The sequence below is a fragment of the Dromaius novaehollandiae genome, chromosome 5 (genome assembly GCF_036370855.1).
Source record: "Dromaius novaehollandiae isolate bDroNov1 chromosome 5, bDroNov1.hap1, whole genome shotgun sequence".
Taxonomy (NCBI): domain Eukaryota; kingdom Metazoa; phylum Chordata; class Aves; order Casuariiformes; family Dromaiidae; genus Dromaius; species Dromaius novaehollandiae.
Window position 1 is genome coordinate 9,370,191 of NC_088102.1, and position 20,181 is coordinate 9,390,371.

The window sequence follows — 20,181 nt, forward strand, 5'->3', positions numbered from 1 at the left end:
TTTTGTATAAAAGGGGAGCTTCTTCTTGCCCCTCTCTCTCCCAGGAGCTTGTGCTTCTTGGTCCGTATGGCAGTGAATCGCTTCTGATGGGCCTCTTTGAGCTGCATGTCTGTTCTGTTGGCCCAGAATACTGGGCTAGACCGATCCAGTATGGCTGCTCTTGAAAAATAAGCTTGGAGGACAGAAATCTCTGGTAGGGCCAGACCAGAGCTGGCTTTAGGTGTAGGCAACTGTAACAAGGGGAGCAGCAAAATCAGCTTTGGTGTCCTGAAAGGCAAAAATGTTCCCTGTGTGCTGTGAGCATTGCCACAGGCTGCTACATGGCAGGTGCAAACTCCATGCTTAAAGTGCAGAGCAGGGCAGCATGATGGGCAGTGCGTCCCATCCTTGTGGGACTTGCTAGCTGCACAGCACCTGTCTTTGCTTCTGTACCACGCTGGGATGCTCTCAGACATGGTAAGCATGTGCAAAGCTTTGGGGATGATTACACCTCTCTGTCTTTCCCTGTGTGTGGAAGGGAAGAGGTGGGCTGAAGATGGGGGTCTCAATCCCAGAAGTGGGGACAGGGAGACCTGGAGTCACCTGTGCCACCTGCAGCCCCAGCTCTGCCCATGTGTTGCTTCTGGACCAGGCTCCATATTCAGTGCTGTCTTGTACCTTGCTGGTTGGGTCTTCAGAGGGATTGGATTGGGAAGACGGAAATAGGGAGCTTTAGTGATAGCTAGAGGCTGCTTTCCCTAGTCACACTGATATGACCCATGCTGACTTCTGTTGTGGACTTGCTCAGGGAGGTGGTGATGGGGGAAGCTGCTTTGCTGCTGTGCAAAACTGAATTTTAATACTCAAGGGTAAGTGAATTTTTACTGTCTGTAGATGAGAACAAATTGATTATTTCTCAAAGGCTTAAGAGGTGTGAGCCAGCCTTAGAATACAGGAGGCCTGGACAGGAGGTTGCAGGTGTGAAATAAAATTCGGGGGAGAGAGAGTGCAAATTAGTATCTTCATTTCAGAAAAATACAGTAGTTGTGTTTGAGACTCTTAAGACTAATAAGCACCTGTCCAGTGCCTGCTGATGTTAGTGGAATAACTATTGACTTAATGGGTTTTGGATTATTCTTGAGTAGCTTATTGTCCTGATACCTCTTGTGGAAGGTGACACACATCCTTCCTCTGTCACTGATTCTCCGTTTGGATGTGTTACACCTGATTGCCCAGAAGTGACCTCAGGGAGATCTCGTTAGTGAGCATACTAATTACCGGTTGTGCAGAAAGGAGAAGCTACAGCTTTGTAGCTTCTATTTGGCCAGTTTTACTTGTCCTGGTTGGGTTTCTGGAGCTGCAGTTTATTAAAGCTGAGGTGAAAGTGTTGCTGGCAAAGGTTGTTCAGAGGTTGAGCACTGTAGCATGTTGTTCATGATGATTGTGTAGGAATTTGCATAAGATAAAGTACAGCCTGTATACATACTGGTGTTCCTCTGGTAAATATTTTGTGATCACAGCTGTTTGTAAGAAATGGTGGCTAAACTACGTGGAAAGCTTTATGCCCGCTTCAGCAAAGCTACTTGTAACATCTCTGAACAGAAATAGAAGAGTGTTTCCCATAAAAACACATACTGGAAACATCTGTCCAGCACATTGAATTAAAGGATTTTTCTTGATGTACTGTCTGACCCCTTATGTTGAGGTACTTCAGTACTTTGTTTTCCTCCTGACTTCCCCCATCTTTCTCTGAAGCTGTCTTTTCGGCAGACTTTTCCATAGCTGGAGTTGTGAGACGGGGCTGGACGTTGCTTTCAGCATCTGTCTTAGCAGCTGTACTGCTTCCTGCTATGAATCATCTGCAGTACTTTTTTTTTTAAGGGTGAAGGCACATTTGCTTTCCTGAAGCCACAAAGTAATCTCTGCAGTCTGGCAGCCAAGCCTTAAATGAAACCTCTGCTGTGGAAGTGTTCGAAGGAAGGAAGTGCTCCCCTGTCAGCGGCGATCGCCGAGGAGCCCTGAGAACAGCTCCTTTCCTTACGGGTTGAGTTTGTGGTTAGAGGAACTGCAAACTTCACCGGTTCTCAGAGAGTTGCAGCAAAACATCTAATTTGTTTGCACCTGAGTGTCAAGCATGCCATGAACTGAGGTTTTCAGAAATTCGTCTCTAGAGCTAACCAAGTGCTAATTTTCAGACTCTCTTCAGCAGGGGAAGAACAGTCTTTTGCCTGAGAGGTCTTCACTATGTTTTGACACCTCCCTTGGGCTGAAGTGTGCACCTTCATTTTCCAGGGCTCAGGGATTGTGTGTGTTTGAGTACTGGGAGTCCAAAATGAGTCATAGACTTGTCTGTCTGTCTTTCTCCTGAGGATCTGAGGATTTATAGCTCCCAGAAACTTCAGTGAATACTAAATTCTAACTTATGTATTTCACACAGACATGAAAACCAAAATTTCCTCCTCAGTTTTGTCTTAAAAAAGCACAGAAAAAAACCTAAAGCACATTAATTGCCAAGTTGTTAAGCATTCTTTCTTTCTTGTTAATTTTTCTAGGGAAACGTCAGATTCACCACTTGGGAAATCAGCTTCAACTCAATCAGCATTGTCTGGATACCGCCTTTAATTTTTTCAAGATGGCTGTGAGCAAGCACCTAACCCGGGGGAGGAAGATGACCCATGTAATTGCTGCATGTCTCTACCTGGTGTGTAGGACAGAAGGAACTCCTCGTATCCTTTGACATGTGTGCAATATGAGAGTTATCACTCGGACCCCTAGATAAAATGCCTTAGCTGTTTGATGGGGGAGGGAAGGGGAAAGGCACTGTTCCTGCAGTGGCAATTAAAAAAAAAAGATACTTTTAGTAAGTCAATTATTTAGTTTGACTTTTTCTGAATTTGAAAAGGTAAGTGTTCAGGACGTAATTTCATAACTGCTGATTTTGTATAATGAAGTGAGTGGGAATTTTTCCTGTGTTCAGGTAAAATTTTTCTCTTTCTAAATGTACAGTACTTAGTGTTACTTACAAGGATCTATTAATTCCATTCCGCCTCCCCTCAGTAAGTCTTAATTTCTTGTTTCTCAACATTTTCTTTTGGGGGGGAAAAAAATTGTACTCTTCCTGCTCTTTGCTAGGTTTTTTTTTTGTTTGTTTGTTTTTTTGTTTTTTGGTTTTTTTTTTTTTAAACACCAAAATTTAACCCCAAGTCTCCTGTGCTGTCTGCATTAAAGAACAGATCTGAGTTCCGCTAGGCCTTCCATCAAGATACATGGATTTCCTTCTTTTAATTCCTGTGGGAAGGGCAGTATCATTACCATTTTGGTTTTGTGGGAAAAAGATATTTAAGAAATTACATAATTTGCTCAAAGAATCATACAGGAAATCAGTGACTGAAGATTGAACTGCACACAGGTTTAAGTTGCCAGTGAGTACTCATTGCTGTAGAGCATCCTTACTTTTGTATTGTAGAACTTTGTTAACATCCCTGTAAGCTTTAGATACTGTTGGGCATCCAAATTTATTTGTTTTATGTTTATATTTTTATTTATGTTGTGTTTCAATTATTGGAATTTAGATTTAGTATTGCAAAGCCAAGAGAAGGCAACTAATTACTTTTGTATTGCATTAGCTCTCCTCCTCTGCTTTAAAGCGATATTTGTGCATCAACAGTATCTTATTTGATCTGATTTGTTTTAAGTTTACTTCATTTCATTCTATATTTCTTATAGCAGTTGGACTGATCTGAGATTTTTGTTTTTTAGTTTCAGAAACTATATTCAGAATCTTAAAATTGGTGCTTTGTGGTCATGTTGTGGTCATTATGTTTGCGTGTTAAAAAGGAGTTTCTGCAGGAATAATGGAATTATAAAAGGAAGGCTTTACTATTAAACTTCTTTTTTTTCCAATGAGAAATCTTCTTGTAAACTTTGAACAGTGTAAGTCTCTGTCATTACTGTAAAGACAGTATTGAATTATAAGCATTGCCAGTATTTTTTTATGCTCATGATTTTTTTTTAGGAGTAATTTATTTGCAGCCATTATTTAATATTACCAAATGATAGCCTAGCCATAATATACAAATCCATTTTTCCCCCTGGTAGTGATAAAAAGTATTTGAAGCAATATGGCTGTAATGGGCGAGTAGGTATATTGTAGTGCAGCAGCCATCTGTGTAGCCAGTGTGGGTAACCCTTCCGGCAAACCACCAAGTCCTTTGCGTGTTTTACACATCCTTCTTCAAGGTGTTTCAGCTTGTATCCCTGCTATGTACAGCATGTACTGGTCTGGTTGACACTTTATAAGTACCTGAATTTATTTTTCCCACTCTTTTTTCCTTCTTATTAAATGGAGAATGCTTCCTGTGTGATATTTCACATATAAAATACTAGGAGCATGGTATGAATAAGACTGTGAAGATGGTCTCTATCATCTATATTAATATCACAAAGTCCTTCATCTTCTCTTATGTGGTACTTTGCCATCTGGGAATCGGGAAGTGGTAGTGTGTGACTGTATGGCTCGTTTTTGTTAGTGTTGATTTTTAAAATCTGTTACATAAACTTCATTTTGTAGTTGACATTAAGAATTCAGCTGTGTTGAAAATCTCTGAAGATAGGAGCTTTTTACTTTGGGAGAGTGAGTTCAGGTTATGGTGGATGCACTATGCCGGTGTTTTGCAAAGCCATTAGTGTTTTTTAGTATTTCAGGTGCAGTGTGCTAAAAAAAAAAAAAAAAAAACACAACTGTGGATTCTAACACTGAATTATTACTAGCTCTTCTGGTACCTTGCCCTTTCATTAGAAATTTGGAAAACTGAGAGCCACAGATGTGTATTGCTGACTTCTGAAATTAAAATACACTCAAGTCTCCACAGACCAATGGTGATGATCGTTATCGGTGTGTTATACTGGTTTCCAGCCTGGCAATGTACAGGTGGGCAATAGGAGGCAGCCTTACTCCCAAAGCCTTTGATCCAGAGGGACCAGGAGCCACCGGTAAAGGACAGCAAAGTGGCAAGAGGCTTTAGCAAGAGTGAAGCTGCACATTCAGGGCCATGATAAGCTTTCCAGCTGGTTTTGGTCTTCTGGAGAAACGAGTCGAGGATGGCATGCAGAGAGGAGAGAGATGCTGTACAAAGTGCATCAGTATTTATAACACTTTTAGATTTATATAATACCGCTAAGCTGTAGATTTAGAGACTTTAAAGTGTTCATTGTTGTAGTAGAACTTTTATGAAGAAATTATTTGGGAGGAACTTAAAAAAGGAAGTTAGGACTTTGAAGATCAGAGTGTATATTTTAGAGGAGAGAGATGTGGAAGAAGATGCAAAGGGCAGCATTTTCAGAAGTCAGAGGCAGTGCCTTGGTTTTGGGCTGCCCAAATGAATCAGTGGGGTGATGTGGGAGTCATAGAGGATGGAGAGGTTAGATAGGAACAGATTAGTCTTTGAAACAGAAGACAGCATTTTTCTTAAAAAATATTATGGTAGAAGGAGCAAAGCTATGGCCTGGGGAGGTACAGCCAGATGTAGATGTAGTCGGGGGCTGAAGTGGCAAGAAATGTGTGCTCACCACTGGCAGAGCTGAGGGAGTGGGAAGGGTTTGGAGAACAGGATTTAATTGTCTGCATTGAGTTCAGTCTGAGGGATGGAATGTATTATCTTGTGTGGATATCTGCTTATTCTCCTTTTTTCATAATATACAGCCAGCCTCCGTGAAAATATAAGGAAAATTCTAGCCAAGTCTAATGGAACAGTCTGAATTTTGCCTGAGTAAGCCTCAGTTTGCAACAGAAAAACATCAAGTTCTCCTTAGCTCTTACGTATTGTTTAATTAATATAAAAGTGCAAAATATTATTTAAGTAATAAAAATACACTTTTATGTTCTCTTTAAGTTATAAAACTTTTTTCAGGTTAAAAAAAAGTATCTGAAGTACAGCTTTTGTTTATAGCTCTTTGGAAAGTTTAGGACTGTATTTGAGATCTGAAATCATTTTAGATCAGTTTGTTTTTTATTAGCTTGTTCGACCCAGAAACCCACAAGGCAGTAACGTCAACATGGCTCTTCTTTTCCTCACCTTGTTTATACAACTTGGCAGTGCTCCATGTTTCAAAGGGAAGATGGCTTATTAGCTATCAGCTAAATTGGGGTGGCGTTTTATCCTTTTGATGAACTACCGGTGAAAACTTTAATTCTCTTTATAAAATGTATTTATATTATTAGTGCCAGCAATAAAGACATACTGCAGAATACATATGGAAGAAGTAATGATTTTAAGTCCAGCTTGGCAGAGTTGGCTGTCCTACTCGCAGGGTCCGGTTTGGGGCGATCCTGAGTGTTTCCAGTGACATCTGCCATTAGCTGGCGTCGTGGACACCCTGTACGTTGCAGAGTCTGGCTCGTAATTTGTTTCTTGGAATAGTAACAGTCCTCAGTTGTTTCTCTTTAATGTTTTGAACAGCTTTTCCACCCCTACATATGATTGAATGGAAACAAAAGAGCTTTTTAGCTGGCACTGCCGTTCCCGAGAGCGAGCGCTTTGCAAGAGTCAAGCGCAGGATTTGACCGACTTGGGGATTAGTGTGTAACCTGTGGCTGCCCTGGGGGTTGCGCCGAAACGAGGAGAGGCTCGGCTAGGGTTTTCCAGGGGGGTGATGAGTTTGTTTTAATCGAGGCACGTTTTGTTCTGTTTTTAACCCTTTTTGCTCTACGTGACTCTTATTAAAGCAAAACAAAACTGTATGCTTTTGTTTGTGATATTTTCCACCCTGTCACCTACTTTTTTTATCAGTGACATTTTGCATGGCAAATGTCTTTTGTCTCCTGCCCCCTCCCTTTTTTTTTTTCCTTTAAAGCTCTCTGAAAAATGCGCCTGTAGTTGTGAACCCAATCCTGTCTTATTAGTGCTTAGTAAACAAAACCTTTTCCACATGAGAAGAGTCCTCGCAAAGTTCCCTGGCTGGCTATCTTGTGTAAACATGCCCGTGTTTGCCTGCGGGGTGAACTCGGGGCAGGATCCCCCCCTGCAGCAGCAAGGCTGATGAGCCCGGGCGCACGTGTGAGCCCTGCGCTTCTGCCAGGGCTGTAGCCGCGCTCTGCTGCCTTCCCACCGCCCGAGGCCAGGGCGGCCTGCAGCTGAATGTCCTGAGTTTGGTCGTCCTGGTCATTGGAGTTTGGTCATCCCGGTCATTCGGCTCGTCTGCAGAGGCTCTTTGGGTTGTCAGAGGGAGGAGATGGCCTCCTCCTACAGGTCCGGGGCGCCCAAGTCAGGCCTCTCTTCTGAACTGTTCTTGGAGGAACCTGTCTGCGGGTGGTGTAGGAGAAACGGCCTCTGAATTTGAGGGTGACGGGAGAAAGTTTGCTTCCTTTGGTTTCCACTATGTGTGAACTTGCACTGGGTTGGGAGGTGTAGGGTGCTTTTCCTCCTCCGCTTTCTGTCCTCCATGAACCTCCCTTTTGCTCGAGGAAGGATCAGGAAGACATGATGGGCTCTTGCCAGGCAAGAAGGGTTTGGGGGGAAAAAACTGGGCACTTCCTTGTCGAATGGGGCAGGACTTTGTTATTTCCATGTAGATTTCCTATCTGTCTGCAGTGCTTGTGCTCTACTGCCAAGCTATTTGACTGCCTCCCGGTTTAATGTGTTTATTTTCATGTCACAGTAAGGGGAAGTTGAGAGTATTTATCTTCATTTTCCAGGTGCAGAACTGAAGTTAAGGGATACATTCAAAGCTACCCAGAAAATCTGTGATGGAGTAAGGAATTGAACTTGGGTCTCTGTAATCCTAGGTTAGGTACCAGCTACTGAACCATTCTAGGTTTTTGGAATTTGCAAGCAAAGTTCAGCTAATTTCCTTTGGAGCGTTTGCAAGCTCTGTTGGCTTCCCACACTGTCTTGGGAGGCTTTGTGTAGCCTCACCGTGAGAGCCTTTGATGGATACATTCTTTGTTTCCCTACTAACACTTCAAGGTCTATCTCTGCAAGGAAAAGGGCAAGGCTTCCTTTTTTACTCGAAATGAAAAATTAGGTCTCCAACAATCTTTTGACCTCTACTAAGCTTGCTGGAGCCAGCAGGCCCTAGTGTTCCCAATTAAAAAGTTAACTTTTGAAATTAGCCTTTAATCAACAAAATTTTAGAGCTCTAGTTAGGAAGGTAATAAAAACTTTTAAATTTTTCTTCTGCTGTGGACTTTTATTTTTTAGTCACTGTCCTTTTACTTTTGGTTAAATAGAGTTTCATTCAGAATTTTTTGTGTGCAAGTGTTGAGTGTGACAGGGGCATAACATAAGAGATTAAAAGCTGCTTTTAAACTGTATAGTTAAAAATACATGTGATATTTACTAAGACAAATTATTTCATTTCCCTAGAATTTTTTTGTGGGGTAAAAAGTGGTAAGATGTTACTTCCCAGACTTAAAGAAGTCTTGGAAAAGCCTTGTGCACTCACTTCCAAATGAAGTTTTAAAAGTGACGTGCTTTTGAATGCATGCATTTTAGTTAGTTTAATTTTTTTAGCCTATTAATGGAAATCTGCAACCTGACCTATGGTGCGGCTATTGTTGCCCTGTGTTAGTTGCATATATTTCCAAATAGTTCATGTTTTGTAATGCGTGGCTCATGTGATCATTCTCATTTTGTACTACAGGGGAAAATGCTATAGAAATTTAGGACAGAGGGCAGCCAGTGGCAGCAATAGAAATTTAATTTCTGCACTGTCAGTTCTCTCTCTCACCCTCTCCGCAGCCAAGGTTGGGACTACTCAATCGAGCAGCAAGGCTCATGACCTGAAGCCAGTGCATCCTGGCCTCTCTTCCACAGAGTGAAGCAGAATCATCTGAGTTTTTTCACTTAACAGTCCTGCCTCACACCTTTCTGCTGTGCAGAGAGATAGAAAAGTGTGTTGGTGAGAGAATGAAGTGTTTCATCTTTCCTGTCAGAGGAAAAGATGGACAAATTTTTCTTCTGTGTACTAGCTGATGTTGCATGCAGACCTCTCTGCGATATTATTTGCCATTACTCTGAATTTTGCCCAAATGATGTTGAGAGTTTTAACTCTTGTGTCTTGGGAAGCAAATCTCTGTCTGCTTGCTGTTGCACAAGGGAGCTTGTTTTAGAAACCTTGTCCTACTGCCATCCGGGGGCCAGTCCTCTATCTGGCTTGTTTCTTCTTGCAGCTGCTCTTCTCGCCGCCCGAGCGATGGGCACAGAGGCAGCACCCGCAGAGGAGGCTGGTGACGGGTGCTGTGCCACTGCAAGGTCTCTTGTCTGGTCTCCAGCCATACTCCAGAGGAGCTTGAGTTTCCCTTAGGTCCTGTGTCGTATCCGTGAGTCCCCTGCAGATCTCTTCATCCTGTGGTATCTGAGGTGATGCTGGGTACCTGTGCTGAACGCTTGAATTGTTCCACTTGTGTTTGATAGTTTGTGGTGCCTTTTAAAAATAATTCCCTCTTAAGAAGAACAGGACCTGAAGCCAGGGGGACAGGGCTGGGGAGGTGGTAAATGGCCCTCGGATGCTCCGCTGATCACTTGGAGAAGAAAGCCAAAAACCTCACTTGTGCGTGACTCAGATGTGGTAGGAAGATGGTGAGGGTGACTGCTAAATAGCGTTTTCCTCCAGGGTGCCCTGTCTCTGAAAGTCATCAAAGCTGTCCATGAGGAGACCGTAATTTTATTGTGGAGAGTTGGTACTTGGGTGAATTTCTTTGCCCTTTTAAGATTTTGAAAATAAAAAAGGGGAAAGGAACTTTACATTGTGGTGTGTTGCAGCTCAAAACGTTACTGCTTAAATCCTTGTGCTAAATAAATGCCCATTCTGGATGCTGCAGGGAGGGAGGGAGGGGGAAAGCTGCTGTAAGTGCAGTAGTGATAATTGACCCACTTAAGAGAGCTGCTCTAATTTTGCATGTTACAGCATCCTGGAAACTCAGATAAGAATGTTGATCTCTCCAGCTAATGGGATTTCTATATACACTATCCAAAAGGAGGAGGAGGAGGACTGCAATTTTGTGTGTGTTAAGGCTAATATTTTGTTTAAGAATTATACACTCTGGAAATCTGCTTTTCTGTTAACTTGTTACTAACTCAGGATAGAGAAGTATTTAACCTCTCGCACTGGCAAGGGGACACCTGATCCTGCCCCATCAAATCCACAGCCAAAATTTGCACTGGCTTCTCTGTGGAGGAGGGGCCAACTTTTTTCCCTTAGGTTACTGGCACCCAGCAGGTGGCTCAAATTGTCAACTTTTCCATAATGCAGCATTGAACGAAGTATCTAGAGATAACGGGAGGGACAGAGTCACAGGATGGCCTATAAAGATTAGGCTGGTTTTGATAGCTTTGTTTTTTCTGTTTTCCCCATTTAAGTGAAATTTTGAACAGTAAAGGTCAAAACACTCCTTTTTGGAAATTTGAGTGCAGGAATATTTTTTTGCTTTATGGAGCAAAGCGATTGAAGTCCCAAAGCAGTTCTTTCTCAAAGCACGTTGATCGGTATGACTGCTGCAAAATGCAGATTTTGCTGACAAAAGAGCTTTGTACAGAGACAGTTTTAATTTTGGAGGTCCTTTTCCCTTGCCCATCGCACCTTTCTGTGCTGGGACAGAGACAGTCATCATGATCCCTCCTTGGAACAAAGGCACAGGCTTTATCCTGTAGATGTTTGGATTAGTTCCCCTGAAGCCTTTGTAGCTGTGGGCTTAAATTACAGCATGGGCAGGTAGAACAAGCGTGTACTGTTTGGCAGTCTGGCGCTCTGTCACTGTGTTGGGCCTTGTGCAACACCGAGTTACTTACAGTAGAAGAATCTGACCCAGATTTTTTATGCATATAATAAGGGTCTATTTAAATTCAGCGGTGGTCTGTGTCTCGATAGTTTGGTACCGGGCTGGGGTTTCTGGAGGGGTGAGATATTCCCATGGTGGAAAGCAAGCATGGACAGAAAGAGGAGCAGGAACAGAAGAACTAAGAGGGCCTCAGTGATGCTGGGATAGAAAATACGAGGGGCAGCCCTCAAATACCAGCACCCCCGTGCGAGGGGGCGATGCTTTGAAACAGCGGTGGGGCCATGGGAGCTAATGAGGTGAGCGAAGGCAGGAGGAGTGCTGGGCGGGGAGACGCGTGGTGGGTGAGCAGAGGGAAAGGCGAGGGCAGAGGGGCCTGCTTCAACTGAAACAAATGCAGCGGCGGGACGATAAGGAAGGGGATCGCACCTCTGATGTCTGTGACCTTCAGCGATCCTTGCGTGGTTGTGAAAATAAATATTTAACAATCTTGCTAAAGCTTGTTTGCAAGAGGAAGTGATTAGGATGGCTCTGTGCTTAATTCAGAGCTTCATCTCTGGATCTGAATTTTGGTGCTTTTGTAGGCAATAACAGCGTTTAGCTGGGTAGCATTTTGACCTGATGGGAGCTAATATATTGCAAAAAACAGCTAATAAAAAGCAGCAGGGAATGGCCAGTGATTGTGTATCACATTCTTGCTTTTGTCAGAGGATGTGCTGGATGTGATGTGGGATCTGGAGGAGACGCTTCTCCTTCGTTCTCTGCACCCCTACCCCCCTTAAAAAAAAAAAAAAAAAGAAAGAAAAAAAAAGTTACTTGATGCTTTGTTTAAGTAAGTTCTCGTAGCAAACATGCTCAATTACTGTTGATGTTTTTGATACATTCACTGAAAAATATTCCTGGTCTTAGCCATGACTAATGATTTTTGCATTTTAATACTTTAGAAGTCAATTAGAAAAATAAATGCTCTCTTTCATTAAAATAGTTTTGAAGATTGTGTATTTGCATTTTAATGCAGTAAGAACGATGCCTTAAAAGACAAATCCATATTCTTAAATGCTTTAATTAAGATCCAGTAATACATAATAGGTTAAATAGAAGCCACTGCATTGACAGCTACAAGCACTTCTGTGCTTGCTATCTGCAAGTATGATTTTAGCTTGAGGTCTTCTAAAACTGTCTCCACTTTCATCATATTCTTAAGTCTTAGGCAGTTTTATGTCTTGTACTTTTTGATGTTGTAAGAACAGAGTGAAAATGTATCAGAGAAACAGTGTTCTCAAACTTGTTTTGGAAAAACACAAGTCATTCTCATACCTGGCCTTTCCCCATATCTTGAAAGAGGTCTTGATAATGATTTCTTACATCCTAAAAAAGTATAAGCGTTTAAAAAATTAGTGAAAGTATTTTTCAAGAGCTGCCTTATTTCTTCAGATGCTTGTCACTAGGGTTTTGTTTGCATGACAGTCTTCATGCATAAACTTCATTCTGGAAGTGCTTCTTAAAGAGTTTTAATCTCATGCCAAGCAAAATGTGAGATAAGCCTTTTCACTGTTAGCCTGTCTTTGTGGCAAATTCTCGTCCTTCCTCAAAGGCAAAAGAAAATGTCTTTTAAGTTTAATTGCCAGCCTGGACCAGCGTTGTCCTATGAATGAATGATGTCATACCTAATCATGTGGCGATCTGTGCGCTTCCCCCCAAGAGGGAGGATCGTCTTTGCATCTTATCCAGTTTCAGCGCTTTGGGAAAACAGGAGTCTTAAATGAGCCCCCAAACAACCAAAATCTTGATTTCTTCCAGAGATCTGCTTTTGAAGCAAAATGTTCCCCATGCCTCCTTTATTTTGACTTGCTAATTGGAAATAAGATGTTCAAGATAATGTGTGCTTTGAAGCTTGTGTATTGTGTATTTTATTTAGATTTGATTCTTTAAACATTTGACAATAAAACATAAATTGCAGCACTCTCATCTTTAGATCAGCTGTAAGTGAATCATTTAAGTTTTCAACATCCTTCCAGCTTGGGAGAAACACAGTAGTCTCAGTAATGTTTTGACTGCATGTGTTGGTAAAGTGCAATGAGATTTGCTAATCAGTATTTTTAAATGGAGATCTATAACTGTTTCTTCAATGGAGGAGCAGCTCGTCTGCCAAGAATAAAGTCTTAACTTATGCCTTGGCATGGAGTAGAAATGAAAGTGCTCTCCAGATGCCTTTTGTATTGCAGAAAGGTATGGTGAATGTATATTTTTTGTTACCACATATGAGCTATTGCTGGAAAGTGAATTCTGAAAGAAGGGAAAAATCTCTTAACCGTATAGGCTGGAGAAAAGAGTCTTTTTAGTTTGGACAAAAAATTGTATAGATTGTATTTCACCAGTGCCGTAGTCTTTATAATATGAAGAGAAAAACGTGCAATAAAAATACATGTTCAGCAACATGACTTTGGGATGTGATTAACTGAAATGTGCAAGTCTGTTGTATACAAAACAGAACTCTAAATATTGCCTCTGTCTTATTATCAGGAGAAGTTCTCACCTTATCTGTTTTACAGTATTTTTCTTTCTATAATTGGACCTTTTTACTTTTTTGTTGTGCTTGTGGAAAGCCTTTTGGCCTTGCAGTTTCCAAAGGGAAACAAAGTTGTTGTTTCCTTTCGGGTAAAGCAAAGTGTAGCAAAATTCTATGCCAAAGAGCTGGTAATTCATGTTAGACCGTAGAAAATTTGCGAAGTTACCTTGATAGTTTGTGTGAAAACACTGCTGTGTCCTTGTTGTGCAAGGATTTTGTCCCCTGCTAGCTAACCTGCATTGAGAACACACACTTCCCCCCCCGCCCCCAGTGAAGTCATGGCCTCAGACTTGGGGAGTTCTGCCTGTTCAGCTGTAAAGGTTGTGGGATTATAGATGCTCTTCTTGTGACTTTTCCTGTTGGATGAAAGAGTAGGGGTCTCTGAATTAGGAACGTTTCTTTTGACATTTGCCCCTGAAATTACTGGTGGATCATCCTTGATCTTCAGCAAAACTAGAAAAAAATGTAAGATAATATAAGTCATTGCTGAAGAAGTCTTTTCTAAAGAAGCATCTGGAGTTTTCAGCTGCTGGGTCTTGATCAGTACCTGAAAACAGTCTATTCTGTTCTTATTTGGAGTTGAAAGTCAGGTTTCCCCAGGTGAGTGTCATTAACTTCTGCAGAATCTAAGTTGCATTTTCTTTTCTAAACGAAAAATTCTGGTTCTTAAAGGCTCAGTCTTGTAGTGAATGCAACAGATGGACTGCATCTGTGCTGCTGTCTGTGAGGGGCTCCCACATCACTGCATTCTTGTCACATCTGGAGGACCCAGTTCATTGCCAATGATTATTTTTAGCACATATTTAGATAACACTTTTTCCACTTAAAAATATTTCATAAACCTTCAGTGTAATATTTATTGAGACCTACCTTTTGTCTTCTACCTAGATTCTAAGCTGTTGCTGTGAGAAAAGACAAACTCAAGTATTGGTTGCTGCTGTACTCATTCGTCAGGCTTTGAACTGGTGGTTTCAGTGTCCCAGCTGTTTCTCAGTCATTCAGTGATGAGACGAGTCTCCAGTCTTTGGTTTTCACGGACAATATTGGCAGTCCTCCCGGTGTGGCTGGTAAACTGGTCATTTGCTTTCTGTTGCGGCTGGAGAAGTTGGGAGCACAGACCTCTGGTTGAGAGGTAGGTGACTGGAACCAGAAGAAAGTGTCTAAAACAGAAGCTGGAAAACAAGTAGTACAACAGCGGTTGTACTTAGGAACCTGGAACTGAACATAGCTTTCCAGCGGCATCCTCGCAGGTACTGAGCAAAGGGGAATAATCACTTCCCTTGACTGCTGCCTGCACCCCTGATAATACAGCCCAGTATGTGCTTGGTCTTCTTTGATGCAAGAGCATGCTTGCTGCCTCTTGCTCAACTTGTCCATGGGGACCCCCAGGTTCTTTTCTGCAAGTTTCTCCCATGTCGTCAGTCCCCAGCCTGTACCGGGGTTATTCTGTCTCAGGTGCAAAGCTTTGCATTTGTCTTTGAACTTTTTGAAGTTCCTGTCACCTCGGTTCTCCAACATGTTGAGATCCCTCTAAATGGCAGCCCTATTCCAGTGAATTGCCTGCTCCCTCAACCTGACTTGCCCAGGGTGTCTTCTGTTTTGCTGTCTTGTTGTTGATCAAGACAGTTGCCCCTGAGACATGCCAGTAGTTACCATCTGCCAGGTGGACTTTGCACTATTAATCACAGCCCTTTTAAGCCTGACAATCCAGCCAATTTTATGCCTACCTTATTGTCCCGCTGTCCAAACCATATCTCGTTAATGTGACTGTTAAAGGACTGTGGGAGACTGTGCCTTTAGCCTTGCTGGAGTCAAGGTAAGCAGCATCCAGCGCTGTCCCTTGTTCTCTGAGACCATCAGTTAGGTTGACACGTAGAAGTGGTCAGTAGGTAATGCTTTGCTCAGTGGTGCTTCTGAAATGTCTTTCTGCTTGGCAGTTTGAGTGTTTGGCATGAACTGTACCTGGAGGATTTCTCTTTGCTCAAGATCCAGAGCACTCAGTCTTCTCCTGAGGGTAGAGACGCAGTGACAGGCGCTCATCGATTTTAGGGCTGGTGCCTAAGGTCCCTTCTTGACTAGCAGAAAACCTGGATTCTGTTCCGTAAGGGAAATTCAAAGCCAATAGACTCGCTGGGGCCCTGAAGCTGACTCTTCTCCTTTTGGAGCTGTTGTCGCTCTGCAGTCGAGAGCACAAGAATTGCAGGGTTAAGAGGAGAGCAAACAAGTGGAAGCTTTTCTGGTTGAATGATCAGGCTGTTTAGCAGAGAGGGGTTATATTTCATCTGACTTGCTTCTCTCAGGGTTATTTCTTTATGTTTGTTTAATTTTTGTTTTATTAATATATTTATTATGTATGATTATAATGACCATAATGTAAACAGCCCTAGCAGCAGGATTGCAACTTGAGTTTGCTCCATCATAGCTGAGGGTCCAGACCATTGAAGTACAGAGTTTATAGTACTTTATAGAGCAGGTCAGTATTACAATCCCCATCTTATTGATGGGGAAACCGAGGCACAAAAGAGAAGCAAAATGACTTGTTTAGCAGGGCAGTAATAAGATCTAGATCTTTTGTGTCCCGTATGCATCTGTACCTTGTACAGCTCACTGCCTCCCAGAACGTAGGAGTCCTGTTCTGCATATTATTCTTCTCTCTGATTTTGGTAAGACAGTGGGATATACTTATGCAACTGTATTTTTAGCTAATTGTGGAAAAAGTGTTAAGTTTTGCAGGCTCTCTAGTTCTGATGCTGCGCTGATCTTGACTGCAAAATTCTAGGCTGAATTTGTAAGTCTCAGCAGTGAGGAAAAGAAGTTATTTTTCTTGAAAGCTCTGCAAATGTGACACAATCAGCGAGCAGCTGTAAACATGGGATCCACAATAGCATTCTTATTCGTTGTTCAGAGTCAAGCCGTTTTTTTAAGAGATTGCAGTCAGTGCACTGTAGAATGTTATTTGAAATTACGCTGCTTCGTTACAATAAAACTGCTGCAACACTGTGTGAAAGGAGCCTGAGGAGATCTTTCCCAGCATATCACTGGCAGTTTTTATTTTCCCAGAGGCAGATGATATGTACATCATTACTGATTTTTTTTTTCTCTTGAAGACTTCCAGCAGCTGAGATAAGTTTACAGCTTCTTAAAAACTGATAATGAAAGAGCAGTCTCTGTGCTGTAAGAGAGACATGAGATAAGTGCTTGCCATTGCTTGAGCATTCAAAAGAAGATAATGCAGGGATAAAAGTTTAAAATGACACTTCAGGAGAAGATTCCTCATTTTCCATCTTGATTAAAGGCATTTAATGAAGGTTGTTAACTTTTAAGAACTTGAGAAATGCCATTTGCAAGTAAATTAACTTCAGTGTGTTCACTAACTGATGCTATGCAACATTGTATTGAAATGCTTTGCAAGTTCCTACTTAAGTGAAGTAAATATTGACAGTACCGTCAAGGGAATTGTAGTATCTGTGACAAGTAGAGAATTGCAACAGGCTGGGTACTGAAGAGCTGTGCATTTCCATTAGGATAAGTCTGTGCAGATTCTGCCCCCTTCCTACCCTTTGCCCCCCATCAGGGTTTTCCTATTGCTGCTTACGGATCCTCTCATGAAGAGGAGTAAATGATAGACAAGCAGTTAACATCTTTTTAAATGCTGAGAATTGGTACGTGTATGTGTGGAGTGATTTTTAGAGCAGACTGGTGTGAAATTGAATTGAATCTTAAACTGAATAAAGGAATTTAAGGCTGTTATGGGAGCTTCTTAGCCATGTATTTTGGGTAATTGAGGTATGAAAATTAGGCCTGGCATACTTGAGAGGAGAGGCTGAATATGTAATATGGATTGCCTCTATTTTCATTATGAAGGACTCAGTATGTCACTTAGCTTTTAAGCTTTTTTGTATTTTTGGGCAGGTGGGCAAATTTCTGCGTTGATTGGCAGAATTGTGAACTCACTGGATTTATCGGGACTTTGCCTTAGGACAGCATATAGCTTGGGTCTCTCAGGGGCAGGGAGATAGTGGAAAAAATAATTATTTACTGTAAACTTAACTACTGGGAGATTATACTGCAAATGCATTTGCAAGCTTGCATCTCTGGCTCTTGGGGGAGACTTGAGAATCCCAGAGTCCTAAAAATGTGTTCCAGAGATGTGTAATCAGAAAGTTTGAACGCATTTTACCAAGGAGGTCAAAACTGTCATCTCCATTATAGAAGCATGGTCTAGAAGGGTAAAGTGTTTTCTGCAGGACAGGCAGTGGCAGAACTGGGAACAGAAAGCCAGTGTCCTCAGCCCCAGCCTCCGGTCCCTCTGGACAGTGCCTTTCATTTTCGTGGGGAAAACTGATTCCAGAAGAGAGGCATTTATTTCCCACCCTCTCATGTAGATAAAATACAGACCGTATCAAATGCCAGCGCCTGTACTATCCCTGCTCAATAGATCATCTCTAAGATATATTCTAGTAATTGAACTCTCTGGAAAGTTAGCTACCTTTAAAATCTCAGATCTGTCGTCTGTCTTCCCTGCAGTGTAAACTCCTCCCTCCCCTGCAGTATTACACATGTTCAAGGACCAAATTTAATCTTGTTCTAGGGGCAACCTTTCAAGACATAAATTTGTCCTAAATTTAAAATCCGGTATTTTATGTCCTTGAAGAGGATTGCGTCATGTTGAGAATTGTATCTATTTCAAAGTATGATGCATCACTTGTCTCTAACCCTGGAAGGTACTTAAAATTGGTGTTTGACATTTTTCAAGTTAGAAAAGCTATTGCAGTTTCTTTTTCTTTCTCCTTGAGAGAGAGTTGGGCTGGCAGAAAGTAAAGATACCTTCTTGTCCTGACAGTGACAGCTAAAGGTGATCTCTTCCATTTTGCATCGCTGTGAAGTAGAAGCGCAGACACAGTTGCACATTGTGTCTTGTCTACAGGGTGGTAAATGGAAACAGGCTAACTCAGGAGTGCGTATGTATGGTAGTGCACCCAAGGCACCTGGCTAACTGTCCAAGGATGTAACGAGTAGAAACGAGCTTCTAGATAAACCTCCCTTGAATGCTCTTACGGCAGTAGTGTAAAGCATAGCCTGTGCAAGATGCATTATGCTTTATTTGGTAAAATGCTTTATTAGTAACTCATTTGGGATAAGCTGTTATTTATGAATCATAAAGTAAGCCCAGTTTAGAAAACATAACTTCTTAAGAAAATAGCAAATTGCGTATACCTCTGTGCTGCTATGACTTATGTAGGTTTCTGCCACAATGCATACTCCTATGCAGAAATACATTATACAACATATGTCAATATGATTCTCTTGAAGCTCTTTTAGCATGGGAAACTTAACACGTTTGGTCGTTGGACTTTCCGCTGGAGGCCATTTAGAAGTCATCAGCCTCTGAGTGGCAGGGATGGGCTGCCTTGCTTTTGAAAGCTCAACTTTCTTTTTAAATCGGGCCGCCAATGCCAGTAAATTTCTGTTAGATAAGAAAGAGTGGCACTGTATTACATATAAAATATTAGATAATACGTACACACGGGTAGATGGAGTTCATCGATAATGGCAGTAAAGCAGTGTTTGAGATTCTGGGCGAACTCTGCTGCGTCTCAGGGCAGTTGTGCAACAGCTGCAGCCCTCCTGGCTGAGCAAAACGCTGCGGGGAAAATTCTCCGAGAAGCAGCTGATACCAGTGCATTAGACTCAGTACAGGCATGCAAGCAAAGATGTAACACTTGGCTTCTAGCATGGAAAATACAAAACATCATGTATCTATAGAATCTGCTTTTGTTCTGGTTTAATTGAGTAGGGTAGTGCCACTCTTCTAGCACCAGGGTATCTGTGTGTTTACCGTGTGTAAGCTACAGCAATGCGATGAACTTCTGCACAGCAATGGTCTGCATATTTAAAGCAGCAAAGGTGTTACCAGTTTATCGAATTTTGGATTGCAATAAAGCAGTTACTCTGCAGGCTTTTGCTCCTTATTTGTTTTAAGGTTTCCCTTTCAGATAAGGTAGGTCTTCGTGTTTTGGGGCAAGCTGGGGAGCATTCTGCAAACAGTGCGACTTTCAAGAGTAATTTGAGTAGGTGGGATGGGTGGCTGAGAGATTGTCTTGGGCTCTAGTTTTGATGAATGCGTGAAGCCAGCGTAAGCTGGCGCGGCTTCAGAAAGAGGTCATCTCGCTTTGCCCTTGCCTGCTCATTCCTCCCCCGGTCCGTCCCCTGCCTCCTCTCAGGCCAGGTGTTTGTGCAGCTACATGCGAACTGGGGAGTTAAACCAGCTGAAAACAGACAACAAAACAAAAGAAAACAAAAAAAAAAAAACAAAAGAAAAAGAAAAAAACTGTTTATTTCGGTCAGTTCCCTGGGCTGGCATGCCCTGTCGCTGCCCAAGCAGCAGTCCCGTGGAAGGGGTGGTGGCAGCCGGTACCAGCCAGCGTGAGATTATTCTGCCCATTCGTTTTGGTGTAAAGTGCTGGGCAAACTATATAGCTTTAACACCTTTTAAAAAATCTTTCCAAATGCTTCGGTTTTGGATTTTGAGCAGAGCACAGTGTAAGGCTTGTGACAGTGCCATTTTTCCTTTGCCACCTCTGGGCAAGGAGTGGTTTTCTCTGCTCCTGATTTATCTCCCTTTCCTATCTCTGCCAGCTGATTCACGTTTCCAGGCTTTTTGGCCCTGTGCTGGACTGAATACCTAGTTGTCATCTCAGAGTAATTCTTCCAAATCTGCACCTCTAAGTTTTGTGAAACTTCTTTTCTCTCGGTGTTGGTACAAGGGCCGTAACCTCTGCTGCTGTCCTCTTTGCCAGCTGCTTTTTTAAGAGCTCTTTCCTAAATCCCGCAGTGAACATCTGTCTTTTGCCCATTC

General features: G+C 42.1%; 1 protein-coding gene across 2 annotated transcripts in view; it reads left to right on the forward strand.

Moving 5' to 3' along the window:
- Positions 1-20,181, forward strand: part of BRF1 (BRF1 RNA polymerase III transcription initiation factor subunit) — a 172,658-nt gene that overhangs the window by 42,579 nt on the left and 109,898 nt on the right. For both annotated transcript variants that reach the window (XM_064511970.1, XM_064511971.1), the window contains one exon: positions 2,532-2,705. In XM_064511970.1, coding sequence (XP_064368040.1) covers positions 2,532-2,705 — 174 coding nt within the window. The remainder of the gene's footprint in view (positions 1-2,531; positions 2,706-20,181) is intronic.